Consider the following 20329-nt stretch of genomic DNA (forward strand, 5'->3'; position numbering starts at 1 on the left):
TATTTCTAACCAGGAAGAGATAGACGATCATGAGGAGCAGCAAAACCCAATTCAGACTGAAACCAAAGAGCTCGGGAGAAACAATAATCTAAAGCAATATTTTGAACATCCTCAACAGCAAAATGAAAAGAAATTAGTCACTAATATAATAAAAAAAACAAAAGGGCTGTTGCCAATAAAAATGGTCATTTTGTCCTTACCAGTTACCACATTTGTTTCCTCTGTAGAGACATTCGAGAGATGGGTAGATTGTTCTACTTGCTGTTCCTTTTCTGTCAGTTGCTGTTGCTTTCTGGGCTATCGTCTTCTTATCCCTTATGCACAGATTCAAGTGGATATTCCTTGTTTATTTCTCTGTTTCACTTTTTCCATATGGTTTCTAACGATCCTTTCTTGGTTTCTGAACCTGCATGTTCCAACTTCTTTTATTGTTGCAGCGGCACCTTCCACTCTGAAGACACCTCTAACTTTCTGTCCTTATAACGAGAGTGCCTGTTGTGATCCTGCTAAAGACACCCAGTTGCAGAAACAGTTTCAATCGATGAAGATCTCAGATCCTGCCTGTGCCTCTACGATGAAATCTATTCTCTGTGCGGTAAAATTGTTGAGTGGTAGCTCTGTAGGATTCCTCATATAAGTGTTCCTCGAAAAAACTCCTGGGCTTTCTGTAGTCTATTGATTGAACTGTCAAATGGACATTTAAACATGTTTCCATGGTTGAATTTGTTTTTGTTCTGTAGAAAGTTGAAACTCCCTTCTCTCTAATAATTCATTTTACACGATTGCAGAGCTGTGATCCATTCTCTGCCCAGCTATTTACGGTTGAATCTCGGACTCGTTCAGTTCCTGTTCTATGCAACTCCACTGTGTCTGTAGATTCAACTCAATCTAACAGTGCAGCGAATGACTTTTGTGGAGATGTCTGGGATACGTGCCAAAAAGTGTCTATGTTAAATTCCCCCTTTGCTCCTGCATTGCAAGGTAGTGCTGGAGTCACTACGAACACCAGTTCTGCCAATTTAACTGAACTTTGGCAATCTAAAAGTGATTTCTGCCATGCATTTGGTGGACCTTCTGCAAAAGATTCAGTTTGTTTTGATGGTGAGCCAGTTTCACTAAGTAATACTGGAACCGTACAACCCCCCAGTGGTCTGTGCTTTGAGAAAGTTGGAAATGACGGTTTCCTTGACATGGCTCCGCATCCAGATGGTTCTAACCGTGTGTTTTTGGCTGACCAAAAAGGAAAGATATGGTTGGCAACTGTACCTGAAGCCGGATCTGGGAAAACATTAGGAATTGATGAATTAACCCCTTTTCTCGATATATCAGATCAAGTACACTATGATACCCAGTTAGGGCTCATGGGTATCGCATTTCATCCAAACTTTGTGAACAATGGCCGCTTCTTTGTGTCATTCAACTGTGACAGGTCACGATGGAGTGGATGTTCTGGGAGATGTTCGTGTAATTCTGATGTGAATTGTGATCCTTCATACTTTACTGCTTATGCAAAGTCTCCTCCATGTCAGTATTACAGTATTATCTCAGAATATACTGTTAACAGTACCACATCGCACCTCTCATTGGTATGCTCCACTAATCTTTTCATGTGGTACTCTGCCGCTTCCAAAGATATAAAACCTGATGACATTCTGTGTGATCAATTTTCAGGCGACTAGTGGGAATCCATCAGAAGTTAGAAGGATCTTTACCATGGGTCTTCCATTTCAAAATGATCATGGGGGCCAGATTATATTTGGACCCTCTGATGGATACTTATACCTTATGATGGGAGATGGAGGTGGCATTGCTGACCCTTTCAATTTTGCCCAAAACAAGAAATCCTTGCTTGGAAAGATTATGAGGTTCGATGTAGACAATCTACCAAGTGAGTATCATAAAATCATTCTCAGTAGTTTACCTATTTCCATTGTTATAATTCTCTTATTCTTCCCACACTTGCTTACTGTCAATGATGATCTGATCACTGGTCCAGATATTTACTGTAAAGCATATTTGGGTATTGCACTCTCTTCATTACACTTCAAGTTGGTTGCATATTTTTTATTAGCCAGAAGAGGTCCTAATATGATTTCTGGCTAGCTTGAAGTTAATTGATTATTTTGGTTTTTGGAAATGATGATAAAATGTGCAGAAACTTACAGTTCAGCATGGCTAAATTTGAAATATTGAAGTTGAAATGAAAGTTGTTAGACCATATATATATGTTCAATGTTGCTTACCTTTCTCATATCAATTCACTGATGTTATAAGCCATGTTGACTGGACATAAGCTTCATTCATGTTCCATAATCTGACAAGCTCATTTCCCTCATCATTTTTATCCCTACTGTATAACAGATGGCAATGCTTTAACTCTACAATGGAGCCTACACACATTCTGTTTAGAGCTTATTACTGTCATTTTTCTTAATTATTTTGCTTACGATGACAGAAATGGATAATATAGAAGAGACATTGTTGGCCCCATACAGCTATTGTCCTAGTGTCTGTGTGCAAGTGCAGACTGCAGAGAAAGAAGCCGCCTAGGGGAGTTTTCATTTTTTCCTTCTGTCATTCCTCTTCTCCTATTACAGATTGCTCTAGTGTATGAAATTTGAAATGTTTGCTTTTCAATACTGATTTCCAATTTGGCCATTGACATATGCGATCACCTCATATAGACTGCTTGTCTATGTCTTCTTAATTATGGTCTATATTACGAAGTGTATGCAATATGTTGATAGACATGAATGTTTTCTTGTAAATCTGTAAGAATTACTACCCAAAGGATATAATTCCTCTTTTTTGTTCATATGAATCAACAGTTTTGCATATCTGTTCTTTGTCTAATTTTGACAGATTTTTTATTTTTATTTTTCATGTTGATTAAAACTTTTTGGCCAGCTTATAATCTTCTAATGGTAAAAAGTTACATATTACTAACTCCATCTCATTAGGATCTATGTTTTTTTTTTTTCTTAATAAATTCTTAGAAACTAGTTTTAGCGTAGAGTAAGCAGTGAATTCACTATCTTCATAGATATTTTATTACATATCAAAAGCTTCACTTTTCTCATGTACGGAGAAGTGATATAATCCATATTGAAGGAACTAAAAGAGCTAGGGGTAGGCCTAAGATAACCTTAGGAGAAGTGGTGAGAAAGGATATGTATAGCTTAGGCCTTGTATCTAGCATGGCCTCGAACATAACTGATTGGAGGGCAAGAATCCATGTAGCCGACCCCATTTAGTTGGGACAAGGCTTATTGTTGTTGTATCAAAAGCTTCACTTTTATCCTTATCATCTAGGCTGATAACGGCTTTTCATTTCTTGCCACTCTCTACCATATCAGTGCTGTAGTTCTTTAAGGATAGAAGTGTATCTCTTTCTCTCTCTCCACCCCCCCCCTCTCCTTTTTCTTGTGAAGCAACAGAGAGAGCAATCAATGTCAGTAGTTGGGACTTAATCTTATACTTGATCAATTTCTATGCCATTCTTTTCTTAATTTGGATGAATTCTAAGAAACTAGTTTTAGCGAGTAAGCAGTGAAATCACCACCTTCATGGATATTTTATTACATATCAAAAGTTTCACTTTAGCCTTGTGATATAGGCTGATAACAGCTTTTCATTTTTTGCCACTCTCTACCATGTCAGTGCTGTAGTCCTTTATGGATAGAAATGTATCTCCACCCCCCCCTGTCTTGCGAAGCAACAGAGAAAGCAATTAATGTGATTGCGTGGGACTTATCTTATGGTTTTCTATGCTGTTCTTTTCTTAATTTGGGTTTATATTTACAGGTGAGAAGGAGATAAGTGCTCTGAATCTATGGGGAAACTATTCTATTCCCAATGATAATCCAGTTTCTGAAGATAAGCAGTTAGCGCCTGAAGTTTGGGCCTTGGGCCTACGGAACCCTTGGCGCTGTGCTTTTGATTCAGAAAGGCCTTCCTACTTTCTCTGTGCAGATGATGGCAAGGTTAACAAATCATATTTCTGATGTTTACTTCCATATGACTTAAATCTTTGGTTTCTTTCTTTCTTTCTTGTGATACTTCTGTTGTCTCTTAGTGTCTAATACTGCATATAGTTTTGATGATCTTTTTCTAAGTTTTGGCAAGACCTAATAAATCTTATGTGTCTCATCAGCTTCTTGTTGATGATTTGAATGCTTATTTTAGTACCTATTCATTAAATAAACTTCTTACAATTGTAATTATTGGAGTCCTTCAGGATACATATGAAGAGGTGGATATCATCACAAAGGGTGGGAACTATGGATGGCGTGTTTATGAGGGTCCCTCTACTTTCACACCTTTAGAATCTCCTGGAGGAAATACATTTGCCAACTCAATCAATCCCATCATGCCTGTAATGGGTTATAGTCACTCTTCTTTGAATAACAGCATAGGATCAGCAGCAATCATAGGTGGTTACTTCTATCGATCCTTGACTGATCCATGCACATATGGAAAGTAAGTTGAGGTCTTCTTTTATCCAATTTGATGATTTTATGTTGCTAAAAAATTAACCTTTTATTCATCTGAATCATGTTCAGGTACATCTATGCGGATTTGTATGCTGGTGCTATTTGGGCTGGTACTGAGAACCCAGAGAACAGTGGCACTTTCACTAGCAGCACGATTCCCTTCAGTTGTGCTCATGACTCTCCAATCCAATGCACCTCAACTGAAGGAAGCCCTCTACCTACATTGGGTTACATATTATCGTTTGGGCAGGATAACAAGAAGGAACTTTATATTCTGGCTACCAGTGGTGTGTACAGACTTGCAAGTCCTAGTCGCTGCAACTATGCATGCTCAACAGAAGATGTTACAGCTTCCGCAAGTAGTCCTTCAAGTTCTCCTTCAAATTCTCCTTCATACTCGAAAGAAAATGTTACAGCTTCCGCAAGTAGTCCTTTAAGTTCTCCTTCATCTGATAGCCCAATAAGGAAACAATATTATGATCTGGTGCTATTGGTCTCTTCATTGATGCTTCTACTTGGTTTTACATTCTGAGCTTCTAGTCTGATTTTTTGTTTACCTAATCTAATTGTCAGATTTTCTTCGAATCCAATGGATCTACCTCCATCACATTTATCGTTGATCAAGATATACGGTTTAGATCTGAAATTATTTCTGATAAATAAATAAATAAAAATGTGACACGTGCGATCTTATGTCTCTATTATCTCTATCCGTTAGTGCATTCCATGTCGCCACTTTTCTAGTCGTTCTTCTTCACAAAAACGATTGATGAAGCAATTAGATGTTGTAGCTTCTTCTTCTTCCACACTTTTATTCCTGAAAATTATTTAATGAGAGGATTGAAAATAATTTTCATATGAATTTGAAAGTGAGTTCTCCATTTCATTATTAGAAGTTATATCTATTTTTTAAATATGCATGTGATATGAACGGATCGATTCATCATTTTATATGAATAAAAGATCCATATTTGATGCTCCTTATGCCATTTCATATAAATCATGAAATCATGACCGTACTATTGCTTAGAAATCCAATGATATTCCCCTATGAACCCTTAGAGCAAATTGTACTGGCACTCCCAAAATGGAGGACTTAAAACATTGACATCTTACTTTATGTTTAAAAAGCACAGAAATCCCAAAATTCAATTTTTATTGGATATATTTGTCCAATTTGTCATTAAAAATCTTTGATTTATTACGGGAATATTTTTAAAAATAAACAGTGATTTAATTGTTTTCATTGATAAATTTGACAAATATATCCAATAAAATTCAATTTTGGGGTCTCTATACTTTTTAAACATAAAGTGGGGTATCAGTGCAATTTAAACTATCATTTTATTGTCAGTGCATTTGTGTGGCTTTATTCTTTCTCTCACCTTAAGTAGTTTCGATGGTTCTTCCTTTTAGATTTTAAGGATCTAATCATATGCTACAAAAAATCATAATGAATAAATAAATCAATAATATATGCTGCTACCATTAAAAACTCCCACTGGATATTGAATTGACATTATTAAAAACTAATACAAAAATAAAATAAAATGGTAAATTATTAAATATTCTGGGCATTAATGGGATAATGAATATATAATGATGAATATTTGGAAAACGTTTATTGTAGAAATAGAATCCCCAAATCAACCCCTAATTTAAATTTATCTCTTTCTTTTCAGTTATCCAAACAAGAATGCACTTTAGAAAACAACTAATTCATGTAATCAATCTTATGCATTAATAATCTATGGTTGGGATTGGAAGGTGAACATGCAATTGGAGACTTTTATTATTGATTTGCTTATTTTAAGGGTGGTGGTAGTAGGGACTCTAATATCATTATCTCTAATCATCCACTTATCTTATATTAATTAGAGATGTCAAGCATATGAAGCTTAACGAGCTATCCACTACTCAAAATGATCAATCTTTTAGAATATATTATTTGCTTGACAAAATAATTATAACAACTGTTTGTCAAATAATTATACAACTCCTAGTTCTTACAACTTTGGGTTAAAACCATGAGATCTTTTGAGTTGTTAGTGTTAGTGGAGGTAGAAGTTATCAAGTCACTGTCATGTATGTATTTTAATTTATAAGATAAAAGAAAATGTTATCAGACTCATTTCTATCATTTTTTTTGTATTTTTGATCATCTCATTGTATCATTTATTTAGATTTTTGAGTGTCTCCTTTGTATTCCACATATGATTTATATCCTAGTACTATGATTATATTTTCTCTCTCCACCATGGATATTTTACAAGGATTCCATGCATTGTGAAAATTTAGTTTTCAATGAAAATGGAAAGAAATTAGTGACTTGATAGCTCCTACTATTTGAAACTAGTGGTGGGTGATTTCATCATTTGTATTTTGAGATCTCATGTGTGTGATTTAGTAGGTTTTTGAGTAAACGATTTAGGTCGAATGAGGAAGTTTCTTCACTAACATATATGGATTTTGAGAATATGGTATTAAAGGGCAGGGAGGGATAAAATTGTATTTTCATTTATTTTTTAACTTAAGATGCAGGTATTATTGTCATTTTATTTCTAATGTTAACACTATTGAAACGTTTTTAGTTGGAGTAGGACCCTATTGTAACATTTATGATAATAGGGACCCAACCCGGCTTTATCCCAATAAGGAAATCCAATGTATTTTTTTTCCTGTATAAGCAAACTTTCATTCAGCTGTGTAGGAGAAGCACCTAGAATTAGATAATCGAATGTTTAACCAAGGGTTGGAACATGGCCAGTCAATCTAGCCTGCCATCATGACTGCGTTCCAGCCAAAGAGTCTCTAGGGAGAAAAGAAAAATTACGAGTTTCCAAAGAAGAGGAGAGATAACCAATATCATATATCACATTACTCGGTTCATAAAGTACTAAAGAGTAAAATAAGATCATCTGGATTGTTGGGGACGGATGCACAATCACGAAGAAGAACATAAACAAAACACTCTCACAATAAAAAATAATTTAATTTAGTTTAACAAGATTGCCCATGTCCACCATAAAAATAAAGATTTCATTATTTCTTAAAAACCTCATCATTCTTATAATTTACAAAGTGTTATATTTTACTTGCCTCCTAATCCCTTTCAGCGATGTATCTTTACCTGGGTTATTCCACAGAGGCTGTTTATAGGAAAAACCCAAAACCCTAATTCTTGTATAATTACTATTCTACCCGTGTACTAATAATTGCTTTAAAGACCTTCTAATTACAAATACAATCAAAATTATAATCATATGAACCTGCAGAATACAAGCACACAAAAACCAACATGATTCACTGCGTGAAAGTCACTCAACCAAACACTGATTCACTCCTTCAGCAATTGTTGATAATAAGCCTTCCCTAATAACCAAAGCTTCACCGTCCAGGGGAGAAGTGAAAGAGAAAGGATCTGAAACAGCAGAAGTAGTTTTCCCAGGACTTGGAATGAGACCCACACCACCCTTAAGGGTCCTGTATAGCAGCATCTGTGTTCAATTTATAGGAGTTCTGTGGAAGAGGAAACCAGTGGAAATTTATTTTACCCTTGACATTCTGAACTGGGTAAACAGGGGAGGCTGAACTGCTGTTATGAATGCCTCCAAATTCCTAACTGCTTCAACCAAAACCTCAGAGTGGGATCTATAAAACTAGGAAGAGATAGACGATCATGAGGAGCAGCAAAACCCAATTCAGATTGAAACCAAACAACTCGGGCAAAACAATAATCTAAAACAATATTCTGAGCATCCTCAACAGCAAAATGAAAAGAAATTAGTTACTGATTAATATAATAAAAAAAAATCATCTTCTGGAAATAGAATAACAATACAATACCAATATCATACTATTACTTAAATCCATATAAAGACAAAAACCAAGTCAATGGAGAGCCATGGGTGTGAATTTCTTCTCTCTATCTCTTCCTTCTTTTTAATTTATGTGCTACAAATGAATGGTTCTGATCTTTATCACTCCATTATCCCATCATTCTGCATTGTATATCTCTAGTTCATGTGTATTCCATGTCAATTATCAGCCTGTGAGTTTGGACAAATCAGCCTGGGAGGTTATTCTATGGGCCATTTGGGTATTTTGATTGCTTTCCAGAAGCCCTTTTGTCCACTTGGCAATAAAAAATGTTCATTTTGTCCTTACCAGTTAACCACTTTTGGTGCTCCCTCACGCACAGATAACTTATTATAATGTCTTTGTCCGAAGCCAAATTTCAGATTTCCTTTCTCTTCTGCAGCTGCTTCAGTGACAAAGTCAATCGTAAACCCCACAATCCCACACAGGACCACTTTTTTCCTAGAACTGTAAAACCCAGTCATAGATACTCAATTCGTGTAAAGACGACCTTTTCACACAACCAGATTGCAACTTGTTCTTCGCTTTCTTGCTGCTCTTGTTTGTTTAATCTCACGTCTTCTCAACTACTTTGAATTCATATTTATCTTTCTCGGTCAACTGGGCAAGTTCAGACTGGGACCCATTTGTTGGTACACAGCAGTACTGCCGTTCTTCGTTTTCCGGAGAGTGATTTGTCTAAGCAGACATGGTTGGTAGTATAAATTAGCTCCGACTTTCAGAACCAGATGGATTCTAGGCTTCCACCAATCTTATTCTGCATTCTTCTATTTGTCCTCCTCTGATGGGTTATCTGGTTCTGAGTTTATTGAGGTGAATCACTCTAGTAGAACAGAGGAGAAAAAGAGGAATCAGACCCTTTTGGTTGCTTCATTTGCTTTCTAAGAGACATTCGAGAGATGGGTAGATTGTTCTACTTGTTGTTCCTTTCCTGTCAGTTGCTGTTGCTTTCTGGGCTGTCTTCTTCTTATCCCTTGTGCACAGATTCAAGTGGGTATTCCTTGTTTATTTCTCTGTTTCACTTTTTCCATATCGTTTCTAATGGTCCTTTCTTGGTTTCTGAACCTGAATGTTCCAACTTTTATTTTTGCAGCGGTTCCTTCCACTCTAAAGACACCTCTAACTTTCTGTCGTTATAATGGAAGTGCCTGTTGTGATTCTGCAAAAGATAGCCAGTTGCAGAAACAGTTTAAATCGATGAACATCTCAGATCCTGCCTGTGCATCTACGATGAAATCTATTCTTTGTGCGGTAAAGTTGTTCAGTAGTAGCTCTGTGGAATTCCTCAATATAAGTTTTCTTTGAAAACACTGCTGGGATTTCTGTAGTCTATCGATTGAACTATCAAATAGACATTCAAACATGTTCCCATAGTTGGATTTATTTTTGTTTTCTGTAGAAAGTTAAAACACCCCTCTCTCTAATAATTCATTTTACATGATTGCAGAGCTGTGATCCATTCTCTGCCCAGCTATTTACGGTTGAATCTCGGACTCGTTCAGTTCCTGTTCTATGCAACTCCACTGTGTCTGTAGATTCAACTCAATCTAACAGTGCAGCGAATGACTTTTGTGGAGACGTCTGGGATACGTGCCAAAAAGTGTCTATGTTAAATTCCCCCTTTGCTCCTGCATTGCAAGGTAGTGCTGGAGTCACTACGAACACCAGTTCTGCCAATTTAACTGAACTTTGGCAATCTAAAAGTGATTTCTGCCATGCATTTGGTGGACCTTCTGCAAAAGATTCAGTTTGTTTTGATGGTGAGCCAGTTTCACTAAATAATACTGGAACTGGACAACCCCCCAGTGGTCTGTGCTTTGAGAAAGTTGGAAATGACGGTTTCCTTGACATGGCTCCGCATCCAGATGGTTCTAACCGTGTGTTTTTGGCTGACCAAAAAGGAAAGATATGGTTGGCAACTGTACCTGAAGCAGGATCTGGGAAAACATTAGGAATTGATGAATTAACCCCTTTTCTCGATATATCAGATCAAGTACACTATGATACCCAGTTAGGGCTCATGGGTATCGCATTTCATCCAAACTTTGTGAACAATGGCCGCTTCTTTGTGTCATTCAACTGTGACAGGTCACGATGGAGTGGATGTTCTGGGAGATGTTCGTGTAATTCTGATGTGAATTGTGATCCTTCAAACTTTACTGCTTATGCAAAGTCTCCTCCATGTCAGTATTACAGTATTATCTCAGAATATACTGTTAACAGCAGTACCACAACGAAGCTCTCATTGGTATGCTCCTCTAATCTTTTCATGTGGTACTCTGCCGCTTCCAAAGATATAAAACCTGATGACATTCTGTGTGATCAATTTCCAGGCAACTAGTGGGAATCCATCAGAAGTTAGAAGGATCTTTACCATGGGTCTTCCATTTGAGAATGATCATGGAGGCCAGATTATATTTGGACCCTCTGATGGATACTTATACCATATGATGGGAGATGGAGGTGGCATTGCTGACCCTTTCAATTTTGCCCAAAACAAGAAATCCTTGCTTGGAAAGATTATGAGGTTCGATGTAGACAATCTACCAAGTGAGTATCATAAAATCATTCTCAGTAGTTTACCTATTTCCATTGTTAGAATTCTCTTATTCTTCCCACACTTGCTTACTGTCAATGATGATCTGATCACTGGTCCAGATATTTACTGTAAAGCATATTTGGGTATTGCACTCTCTTCATTACACTTCAAGTTGGTTGCATATTTTTATTAGCCAGAAGAGGTCCTAATATGATTTCTGGCTTGAAGTTAATTGATTATTTTGGTTTTTGGAATTGATGATATAAATGTGCAGAAACTTACAGTTCAGCATGGCTAAATTTGAAATATTGAGGTTGAAATGAAAGTTGTTCAGAAGAGGTCCTAATATGAAATGTTTTCTTGTAAATGTGTAAGAATTACTACCCAACGGAGATAATTCCTTCGGTTTGCATCTTCTATTCATATGAATCAACAGTTTTGCACATCTGTTCTTTCTCTAATTTTGACAGATTTACACTCTTCTAATGGTAAAATGTTAGATATTACTAACTCCATCTCATTAAGATCTATGGTATATGAAAGTCACTGGAAAGCAAACTCCATCTTATCTATAGCAGTTTCTTTGATGGTGAGGAGAACTCTTAAGAAACTGGCTTTTTTTGTTTTTGGATGAATTCTAAGAAACTAGTTTTAGCGAGTAAGCAGTGAAATCACTATCTTCATAGATATTTTATTACATATCAAAAGTTTCACTTTAGCCTTGTGATCTAGGCTGATAACGGCTTTTCATTTTGCCACTCTCTACCATGTCAGTGCTGTAGTCCTTCTTTATGGATAGAAATGTATCTCCCCCCCCCCTCTTTGTCTTGCGAAGCAACAGAGAAAGCAATTAATGTGACTGCGTGGGACTTATCTTATGGTTTTCTATGCTGTTCTTTTCTTAATTTGGGTTTATATTTACAGGTGAGAAGGAGATAAGTGCTCTGAATCTATGGGGAAACTATTCTATTCCCAAGGATAATCCAGTTTCTGAAGACAAGAAGCTAGCACCTGAAGTTTGGGCCTTGGGCCTACGGAACCCTTGGCGTTGTGCTTTTGATTCAGAAAGGCCTTCCTACTTTCTCTGTGCAGATGATGGCAAGGTTAACAAATCATATTTCTGATGTTTACTTCCATATGACTTAAATCTTTGGTTTCTTTCTTTCTTGTGATTCTCCTTAAAAATTTTCATTATGAGAAAAATGTTCTTCTACATCTAGTTTACTTAGATGTTCAAGTGCCCTCTCCAATCCATTTTCTCTCTAAATGATATATAATCACTTATAAAGGCCAGATTTTCAAAATGTACAGAGAAGGAGAAATTCCTGTCAGAAACCTTAGGGAGGTAAGTTCACTCTTAGAAGACATGATACCAACTCCATATTTGCAGCTTGGTTGAGCTGATGGACACAGCTGTTAGGGAAAAAGTAGTATTTCTGTTGTCTCTTGGTGTCTAGTGCTGCATATAATTTTGATGATCTTTTTCTAAGTTTTGGCAAGATCCAATAAATCTTACGTAGCTTCTTGTTAAGGATTTGAATGCTTTTTTAAGTACCTATTCATTAAATAAACTTCTTACACTTGTAATTGTTGGAGTCCTTCAGGATACATATGAAGAGGTGGATATCATCACAAAGGGTGGGAACTATGGATGGCGTGTTTATGAGGGTCCCTCTGCTTTCAAACCTTTAGATTCCCCTGGAGGAAATACATCTGTCAGTTCAATCAATCCCATCAAGCCTGTAATGGGTTATAGTCACTCTTCTTTGAATAACAGCGTGGGATCAGCAGCAATCATAGGTGGTTACTTGTATCGATCCTTGACTGATCCATGCACATACGGAAAGTAAGTTGAGGTCTTCTGTTATCCAATTTGATGATTTTTTGTAGCTAAAAAATTAACCTTTTGTTCATCTGAATTATGTTCAGGTACATCTATGCGGATTTGTATGCTGGTGCTATTTGGGCTGGTACTGAGAACCCAGAGAATAGTGGCACCTTCAATAGCAGCAAGATTCCTTTCAGTTGTGCTCATGACTCTCCAATCCAATGCACCTCAACTGAAGGAAGCTCACTACCTACATTGGGTTACATATTCTCATTTGGGCAGGATAACAAGAAGGATCTTTATATTCTGGCTACCAGTGGTGTGTACAGACTTGCAAGTCCTAGTCGCTGCAACTATGCATGCTCGAAAGAAAATGTTACAGCTTCTGCAAGTAGTCCTCCATTAGGGAAACAGTTCTATGATCTGGTGCTACTAGTCTCTTCCTTGATGCTTCTACTTGGTTTTACATTCTGAGCCTCTTGTCTGGTTTTTGTTTCTAAACCAAGGAGAATCCAGTGGATGATGTGTGTTCCAATACATGGAGAAATCTAAAGGCACAGTAAGACCCAAAAGATGTGGTCTGCTTGGAAGAGAAACTGTAAATCTCAACTTGATTGAAATTCCTTTTTCATATCATTTCACTTCTTTCTTTCTTTTTTTAAGTGATAGTAGGGATGCAATCTTATCAAGTGCTGTGTTTTGGCAACTTCGGTTTGAACCTTGTTGAGTGTTCTAAGAAAGTAGGGAAACAATTTTACTAAGTGCTGTGTTTAACAATTTTGGTTTGAACCTTGTGTTCTACTGGAATTTGAAATCTGTAATGGGAAATCATTTAATCGACCTTCGAGTTGTGGGATTCTGTTTTACTTGTGATCTAGATTTGTTTCCAGTTGTACCTACGTAGATAGTAAATCTGAACTTGAAATTTGATGTTGAATATTTTAAGACATTCCAAGAATCCACTTGCTGTGCATTGAGAAGTATAATTAAAGCCCAACATCAAATTGTTCTTGACTTTAAGTAATCATTAATTAATCTGTTCTCTTGAGGTGAATCCATTGAACAGAACCTTGATTTTCAGTATCATTAGGTACATGCATCCCTTTTAAGCATTATTTTCAACAAATCAAACTCCAGTAACTTAATCTTCATTTTATATAAGTCAACAAACCAAGAACCACTAAGGGAACATGTTTTCCTCTGCTCTGCATTTTAAATACTTCACCATATACCAAGTATTTCCTGCATTAAGTAAAGCTCTTTAAACTATCTTAAACTAGTTTAATATGGTATTCTCGTAAAATACTGTAATATCATATAGTTACATCTTAAATAATCATTATTATTATTTTTCAAAATTGTAGCTGCAGTTAGATTCTCTTTCATATATCTATATTAGCCAATATGGGACCAAAATTCAATGGGTTTAGTTAGTTAAAAAATTTATGAAATTTTTTATGCTATCTTGTCAGTTAACCCTAATATGAATGCCAATTTAAAACAAATAAAAAACCAATAATATTTCATTATCATTAGTGAAATTCCATTGAACTAGTGATTGTCACATATTATCTATTTAGAGACAAATATACACCTCATAAAAGGAATATTGTTTTAAGAAGATATAGTATTTTAATGAATTATATCCAAGATTACTTTTTCTGCTTAGTAATTATTTAGCAATTTTTTTGGGTAAAATTAACAATTTAGTAATGCGAGCATGAGACTCATGATTTGGGGAAATCGAAACAGGACCACAAAATCAACACTCAATTTCTAGGGTTCCAATCGATGTTAATCGAATATGAATCAAAATTAACAAAGATAGAATCCAACGGGTTTAACTTCAGTGTTGCGCATTTAATGCGCAACGTTCAAATCTACCCCAAATCCAACCTACAACTAACCGCTGCAACCAATGATATAGGGTACCAATCCTGTTGATATTTTATTTATCAAATAGGATTTGTGCCTTAAGCATTTTCTGGTCCTTACGCGATTTGCCAAGCATTTTGTTTTAATGTTTATGACCAACCCAAGACTACTAAAATAATAAATAGATCTTACACCAGATCAAAAATACCTAATTTTTTTTAAAAAAATTTTGGTTTTGTTTTGATGATAAAGACACCATGATCGTGCTACCATGAATATCATCAACTAGAATACTACACCAAGAGGTGGTCTTGTTTCTTGGTTGGTAACTGGTTTTGTTTCTTTTACTTTCAATGCTATTTCTTGAAGGTGAATATATAGCATTGTCCACTCCCTAGTCCCAAAAGCTTGTCTGCCACAAATAAGACTTATTAGCGTGTTTCTTTTGCCTAGATCCAAAATCTTCTTGTCACGGATCAGTGTCTTTACTTGTGCTTCTTTTGAATTAAAAGTGGTTTACAAAAAAAAAGGTGGTTTTTTTTTCATGAGATCGAGTTCAGTTAATCCTAAACATGTAATAACTGAAACCTAACAATTATAAGGACCTTTTTTATATCAATTCTCATTGTAAATTTAAAAAAAATTAATATAAAATTTATTTTTGGTAAAATATGAAAATAACTTTATTCCAAAATAACCCTAAGAGGTGGCTCAGTTGATAAAAAATCATCAACTCTAAGTATGAGATCCTATTATATGTAAAATCCCCATCTTCAATATTTGAGGAAAAAAGATTTGCCTTTTTAAAGAACAAAACTTTTGTCCATAATAAATTATAGTATGAAAAATAAATATGGTATATTTTAAAATAAAATTTGATAATGAAAATTGAAAACATCATTAGGGTTTGGGAATTTCATAAAAAGAATGTATGTTTATTTAATTTTTAAGTGGCCTACATAAAAATGAATAGAATGAATTTTTTAACTAGAATTATAAATAGATAAAAAGTCTATTATGAATTTTGAAATTTTTTCTATTCTTTTAAACAAAAATAAGATTTGAAATGACTATCAAACATATAAAAAAAATGAAATATCTCCAAAAATAAAAATAAAAATAAAAATTAATACCAAAAAGACCCTAAGGGAGGGAACTAAACCTTTTTTTCTTTCTTTGAATTAATGAAGAACGGTTGGCCCTGAAAAAGAAACTAGATCGTCAACTTCTTGCATTACAAAGAAACTAAAAAATTTGCATTGTTTGGTCTGGTTTTAGTTGGATTCAGAGGGTCAACCCCTTGTAGAATTCAGAAGGCTCCAAATCCCAGAGGGCCTTAGATTCTCTCTTGGAGGGAGATTCAATGAACTGTTTCAAGTTCAGTATCATTGGTTGAGTATCTTCGCATCAAAACCTACCAATATAATAGAGTCAATTCGGGAACCATGGAATCTTTTGTCCCCTTCTGGATTAGTGCAAAAATAATGGAATCATAAGAGCAAGACCCAAGACCCAATAAATATTTAAAATGAAAATGTCAACCATTTCTTGTCTACAAGTGAAGATCTTCGCAGTCTCCCAACTTATTTTGTTTGTGGGTAAATATGCAATTTGAGTATCAACTGCTCAATAAGGTATGCACGTTGCATTAACATATAATGAGTAGGTTTCATCTTGGGATCTTTAATTTTTTAATCCTTCTGAAGTTGAAAGCTGAAACATATAAAAGAAATATTCTGTTGTTTTCTTTGTAGATTATACCTTGTTTCTTAAAGGAAGAGATGAACAGAGTTCTTGAGGTCCACTTCTTGTTTCCTTTGTTGCTTTTGCTTCTTCAACCATCTTCTTCTCATCCCTTATGTACTGACTCAAGTGGGTATCTCTTATTTCTTCTTTGAATTGGTTTTTTTAATTTATTTTATCTACTTTCAAGCTGCATTCTAAGTTCCTGTAATTGTAACAGCGGCACCCGTTCCTTCAAAGCCTCATCTCATCTTCTGTCCTTACAATGGGAGTATCTGCTGTAACTCTGCCAAGGATAGGCAGTTGCACAGACAGTTTTTGTCAATGCAAATCTCAGATCAATCCTGTGCTTCTCTTATGCAATCGATTATCTGTGCTGTAAGTCCTCTTTGCTGACTATTTTTGAAAATGATGACTATAAAGATTTCAGTAACTCTGAAGTTCCTGGGTACATTAGTTGCTGGTTGCAGGAGATTATCTAATTAGCTGTTGAAAGCCCTTCGTTTAATTTACTTTTCTCAGAACAGCAACTCACATTATAATGTTATCAAAACGAAAAGAGCTCCAAAGTATAATATATCAAAGCCATGTTTCCCATTTTCATATGTGAAGTTAGCTCCCAGGACAGAGCAGATATACTGATTAATTCCTATGTTATATGTATGATCTGTTTGCATGTTATCCTTCCCTATTTGTAATAGTAATTCAGATTTACATGGTCTGTCTGCAGTCTTGTGATCCATTCTCTGCGGAGCTATTCACAGTTGAAACTGGAATTCGAAAAGTTCCTGTCCTATGCAACTCCACCATGTCATATGGTTCAACCCAATCAAAGAGTTCTGCATCAAATGACTATTGTGGAACAGTATGGGATACATGCAGCAATGTGACTATGTTAAATTCCCCTTTTGCTTCAGGAAGTAATTCCACCAACTCCTCTAAACTAACTGACTTTTGGTCATCAAAAAGTGAATTCTGCAACTTATATGGCGGTGCATCAAGTAGTGAATCGGTATGCTTCGCTGCAGGAGACCCAGTTTCACTTGAAACTACTGAAATTCTACCTCCTCCTCCAAATGGCCTTTGCCTGGAACAAATTGGGAATGGCTCCTATGTCAATTTGGCTCCTAATCCTGATGGCTCTGATAGCATGTTCTTGTCTGACCAAAAAGGTAGGATTTGGTTAGTAACAGTCCCTGAGATAGGTTCTGGGGATACGCTAGTAGTGGATGAATTGAATCCATTTCTAGATATATCCGATCAAGTGCATTCTGAAAATGAATTTGGGATGATGGGAATGGCATTTCATCCAAACTTTGAGCAAAATGGCCGCTTCTTCGTTACATTCAATTGTGATAAGACACAATGGACTGAGTGCTCTGGAACATGTACATGTAACTCAGAGGTGAACTGTGATCCTGCTACCCTTGGTCTTGATAATGGCGCCTTTCCATGCCAATTCTATACTATTGTCTCAGAATACAGTGCTAACAGCACCAGTGCGGAGCTGCTCTCCTTGGTATATACATGCCTTCTTCCTGCTCCTATAGGATATGGTATTATATTCACAATTTCCCACGTTCAGGGGATTGTTGTTATTGATTTCTATCTTTATTTTGTTTCCCAGGCACAAAGAAGTAGTCCCAGAGAAGTAAGAAGGATATTTTCCATGGGCCTTCCATATAGAGAACATCATGGGGGCCAGATTCTCTTTGGACCAGAGGATGGATATTTATACTTTATGATGGGAGATGGTGGAGGTGATAATGATCCCAACAATTTTGCCCAAAATAAGAAATCTATTCTTGGGAAGATTATGAGACTTGATGTCGACAGTGTTACAAGTGAGTACAAATGACTCCTTAGATTTAGATGTGTTTTGTTGTTACGACCATCAAAATCCCTGCATTCACCTTTCTCCATCAGCAGTAGCAATTTCTGCAATGAAGTGAAGCACATAAACAGATAATCTTCGAACAATCTTTTTGCTATCTTAGCTGCAAATTCAGCTGTTACCAGTACAACATGTTTCCCATGTATTCTTTATGATTGATCTTTCCTCTCCCCTTTCTTCTTTTGAAACAAATAGTAAGTTAATCAGAAAAATTTATCTACTAAGAGTCATCTCCTTGCACTTCCTAGACTATTATATAGTATTCAATTTCACTCTGGCTTATCAATTCCCAGGTGCAAAAGAAATGGCTGAACTTCATCTATGGGGTAATTATACTATTCCGAGCGATAACCCGTTTTCTGAAGATCCCAAGTTGCGACCTGAAATTTGGGCCATGGGGTTCAGAAATCCATGGCGCTGCAGTTTTGATGCAGAAAGGCCTTCCTACTTTATGTGCTCGGATGATGGCGTGGTGAGAGATAGTTAGTTTTCTTGCAACCATCTGTAGATGACAAAAACATCTTCTCTATTGTCATTCATCTGGTTGTCTTTGTCCATCTTCTAGGAACAAATATTTATTGTTGTAACATCGAAATCTTGCAGATCACCACTGAAGAGGTGAACCTGATAACGAAGGGAGGGAATTACGGCTGGCGTGCCTATGAGGGCCGCTCTCTTTTCGATCCATCGAAGTCACCTGGAGGAAATGCAACACCCACATCAATAAATGCTATATTTCCTGTACTGGGATTCAACTTCTCTGAGGTAAATAATAATGTGGGATCAGCAGCTGTCATAGGTGGCTTCTTCTATCGATCTAAGGTTGATCCGTGCATGTATGGAAGGTTAGTTAAACTGTTCCTCTCATATTCAGTTAGTGTTTTCAATTGTAGATCTCTCTGCACAGTGCAACATTAATATGGATCCACCTTAAAAGTAAGACCAGAGGAGCAAGAAATTATGAAACTATAGTTCACTCCCTTCAAACCCTCATGCTTGTTTCTGGTTGAAATTTGACAGTAACGCTAGCTAAGTTCAATGTTCTCAGTTCAAGATTGCCAAGTTTATATCTGAAAATAGTATGAATGATTCATGAATCATAATATACCTTGCCTTTTCCTGCAACTTAGCATCAATGGAATTGCAGGTACTTGTATGGAGACTTCTATGGTACTGCTCTTTTTACGGGTATTGAAACTCCAGAGAATAGTGGAAACTTCACTCGTCATCGGATTCCCTTCAGTTGTGCTCATGACTCACCGATGAAGTGTGGCACCACAGCTGATGGCATCCCTGATCTGGGTTACATACTCTCATTCGGGGAGGACAATGCGAAGAATATTTATCTTCTAAGCGGCACTGGTGTGTTCAGAGTTGTTCAACCAAGTCGCTGCAACTATGCTTGCTCAAAGGAAAATGTTGTAGCAGGAAGTCCAGCACCCAGTCCCTCTTATTTCTCATCTGGGAATCAGTTAAGAAGACAATCTCATGTTCTGGAAGCTTTCTTCTCTTTAATGTTGCTTCTGCTTGGTTTTATGTTGTAATGTTTCTCCACGATTTATGGTTCAAAATGCAAAGAAAGGAATGCTACATTCCATGATGGAGTTTATCCAAGTGATCAGACTGAGCTAACTCACAGCTGAGATACAAATTCAAAAAAATCCCTAACAAAAAGAGGGAGGGGATGAGAGAACTTATTGACCTGCAAAATCTTCAATCCAGTGTCTGTTTATTGTGCTTTTTTTGTATTAAAATTTAAAAATGGTTTACCAAAACAAGAGGTGGTCTATTCTGGTCGGATCAGGTTCAATTAATCCCAAACATATAATAGCTGAAACCTAAGGGCTTTTTTTTTTAATATCAATACTCATTGTACATTTAAAAGAAATTATTATAAAATATATATTTGGAAAAAAATGAAAGTAATTTTCATCCAAAATAACTCTAAGAGGTGGCTCAATTGGTAAAAAAGCCATCAACTCCAAGTAGGAGATCTAATTTTGAATCCCTCGAGTCAGGGGCATAGCCTCACCTATTATGTGAAATCCCCATCTTCAATATTAGAAAGAAAAAAAAAT

At 36.1% G+C, this 20329-nt stretch overlaps 3 protein-coding genes across 3 annotated transcripts; all 3 read left to right on the forward strand.

Moving 5' to 3' along the window:
- Nucleotides 1–221: 221 nt before the first annotated feature.
- LOC149010032 (HIPL1 protein-like) lies at nt 222–5042 on the forward strand. Its single transcript, XM_089162095.1, has 7 exons — nt 222–331; nt 438–595; nt 789–1586; nt 1672–1888; nt 3805–3983; nt 4238–4479; nt 4563–5042. The coding sequence occupies exons 1-7, from the start codon at nt 241–243 to the stop codon at nt 5023–5025; spliced, it is 2148 nt and encodes a 715-aa protein (XP_089018221.1). The 5' UTR covers nt 222–240; the 3' UTR covers nt 5026–5042.
- A 3725-nt stretch (nt 5043–8767) lies between these two features.
- LOC149010033 (HIPL1 protein-like) lies at nt 8768–13773 on the forward strand. Its single transcript, XM_089163780.1, has 7 exons — nt 8768–9362; nt 9466–9623; nt 9820–10620; nt 10706–10922; nt 11836–12014; nt 12516–12757; nt 12841–13773. The coding sequence occupies exons 1-7, from the start codon at nt 9272–9274 to the stop codon at nt 13211–13213; spliced, it is 2061 nt and encodes a 686-aa protein (XP_089019906.1). The 5' UTR covers nt 8768–9271; the 3' UTR covers nt 13214–13773.
- A 2611-nt stretch (nt 13774–16384) lies between these two features.
- Nucleotides 16385–19980, forward strand: LOC149010034 (HIPL1 protein-like). The gene is made up of 7 exons (XM_089161980.1): nt 16385–16486; nt 16578–16735; nt 17088–17876; nt 17985–18201; nt 18545–18723; nt 18855–19096; nt 19399–19980. The coding sequence occupies exons 1-7, from the start codon at nt 16396–16398 to the stop codon at nt 19793–19795; spliced, it is 2073 nt and encodes a 690-aa protein (XP_089018106.1). The 5' UTR covers nt 16385–16395; the 3' UTR covers nt 19796–19980.
- Nucleotides 19981–20329: the final 349 nt, after the last annotated feature.

Source organism: Hakea prostrata, chromosome 7 (genome assembly GCF_041222555.1).
Source record: "Hakea prostrata isolate BN-2017 chromosome 7, UWA_Hpros_2, whole genome shotgun sequence".
NCBI classification, from domain to species: Eukaryota; Viridiplantae; Streptophyta; class Magnoliopsida; order Proteales; family Proteaceae; genus Hakea; species Hakea prostrata.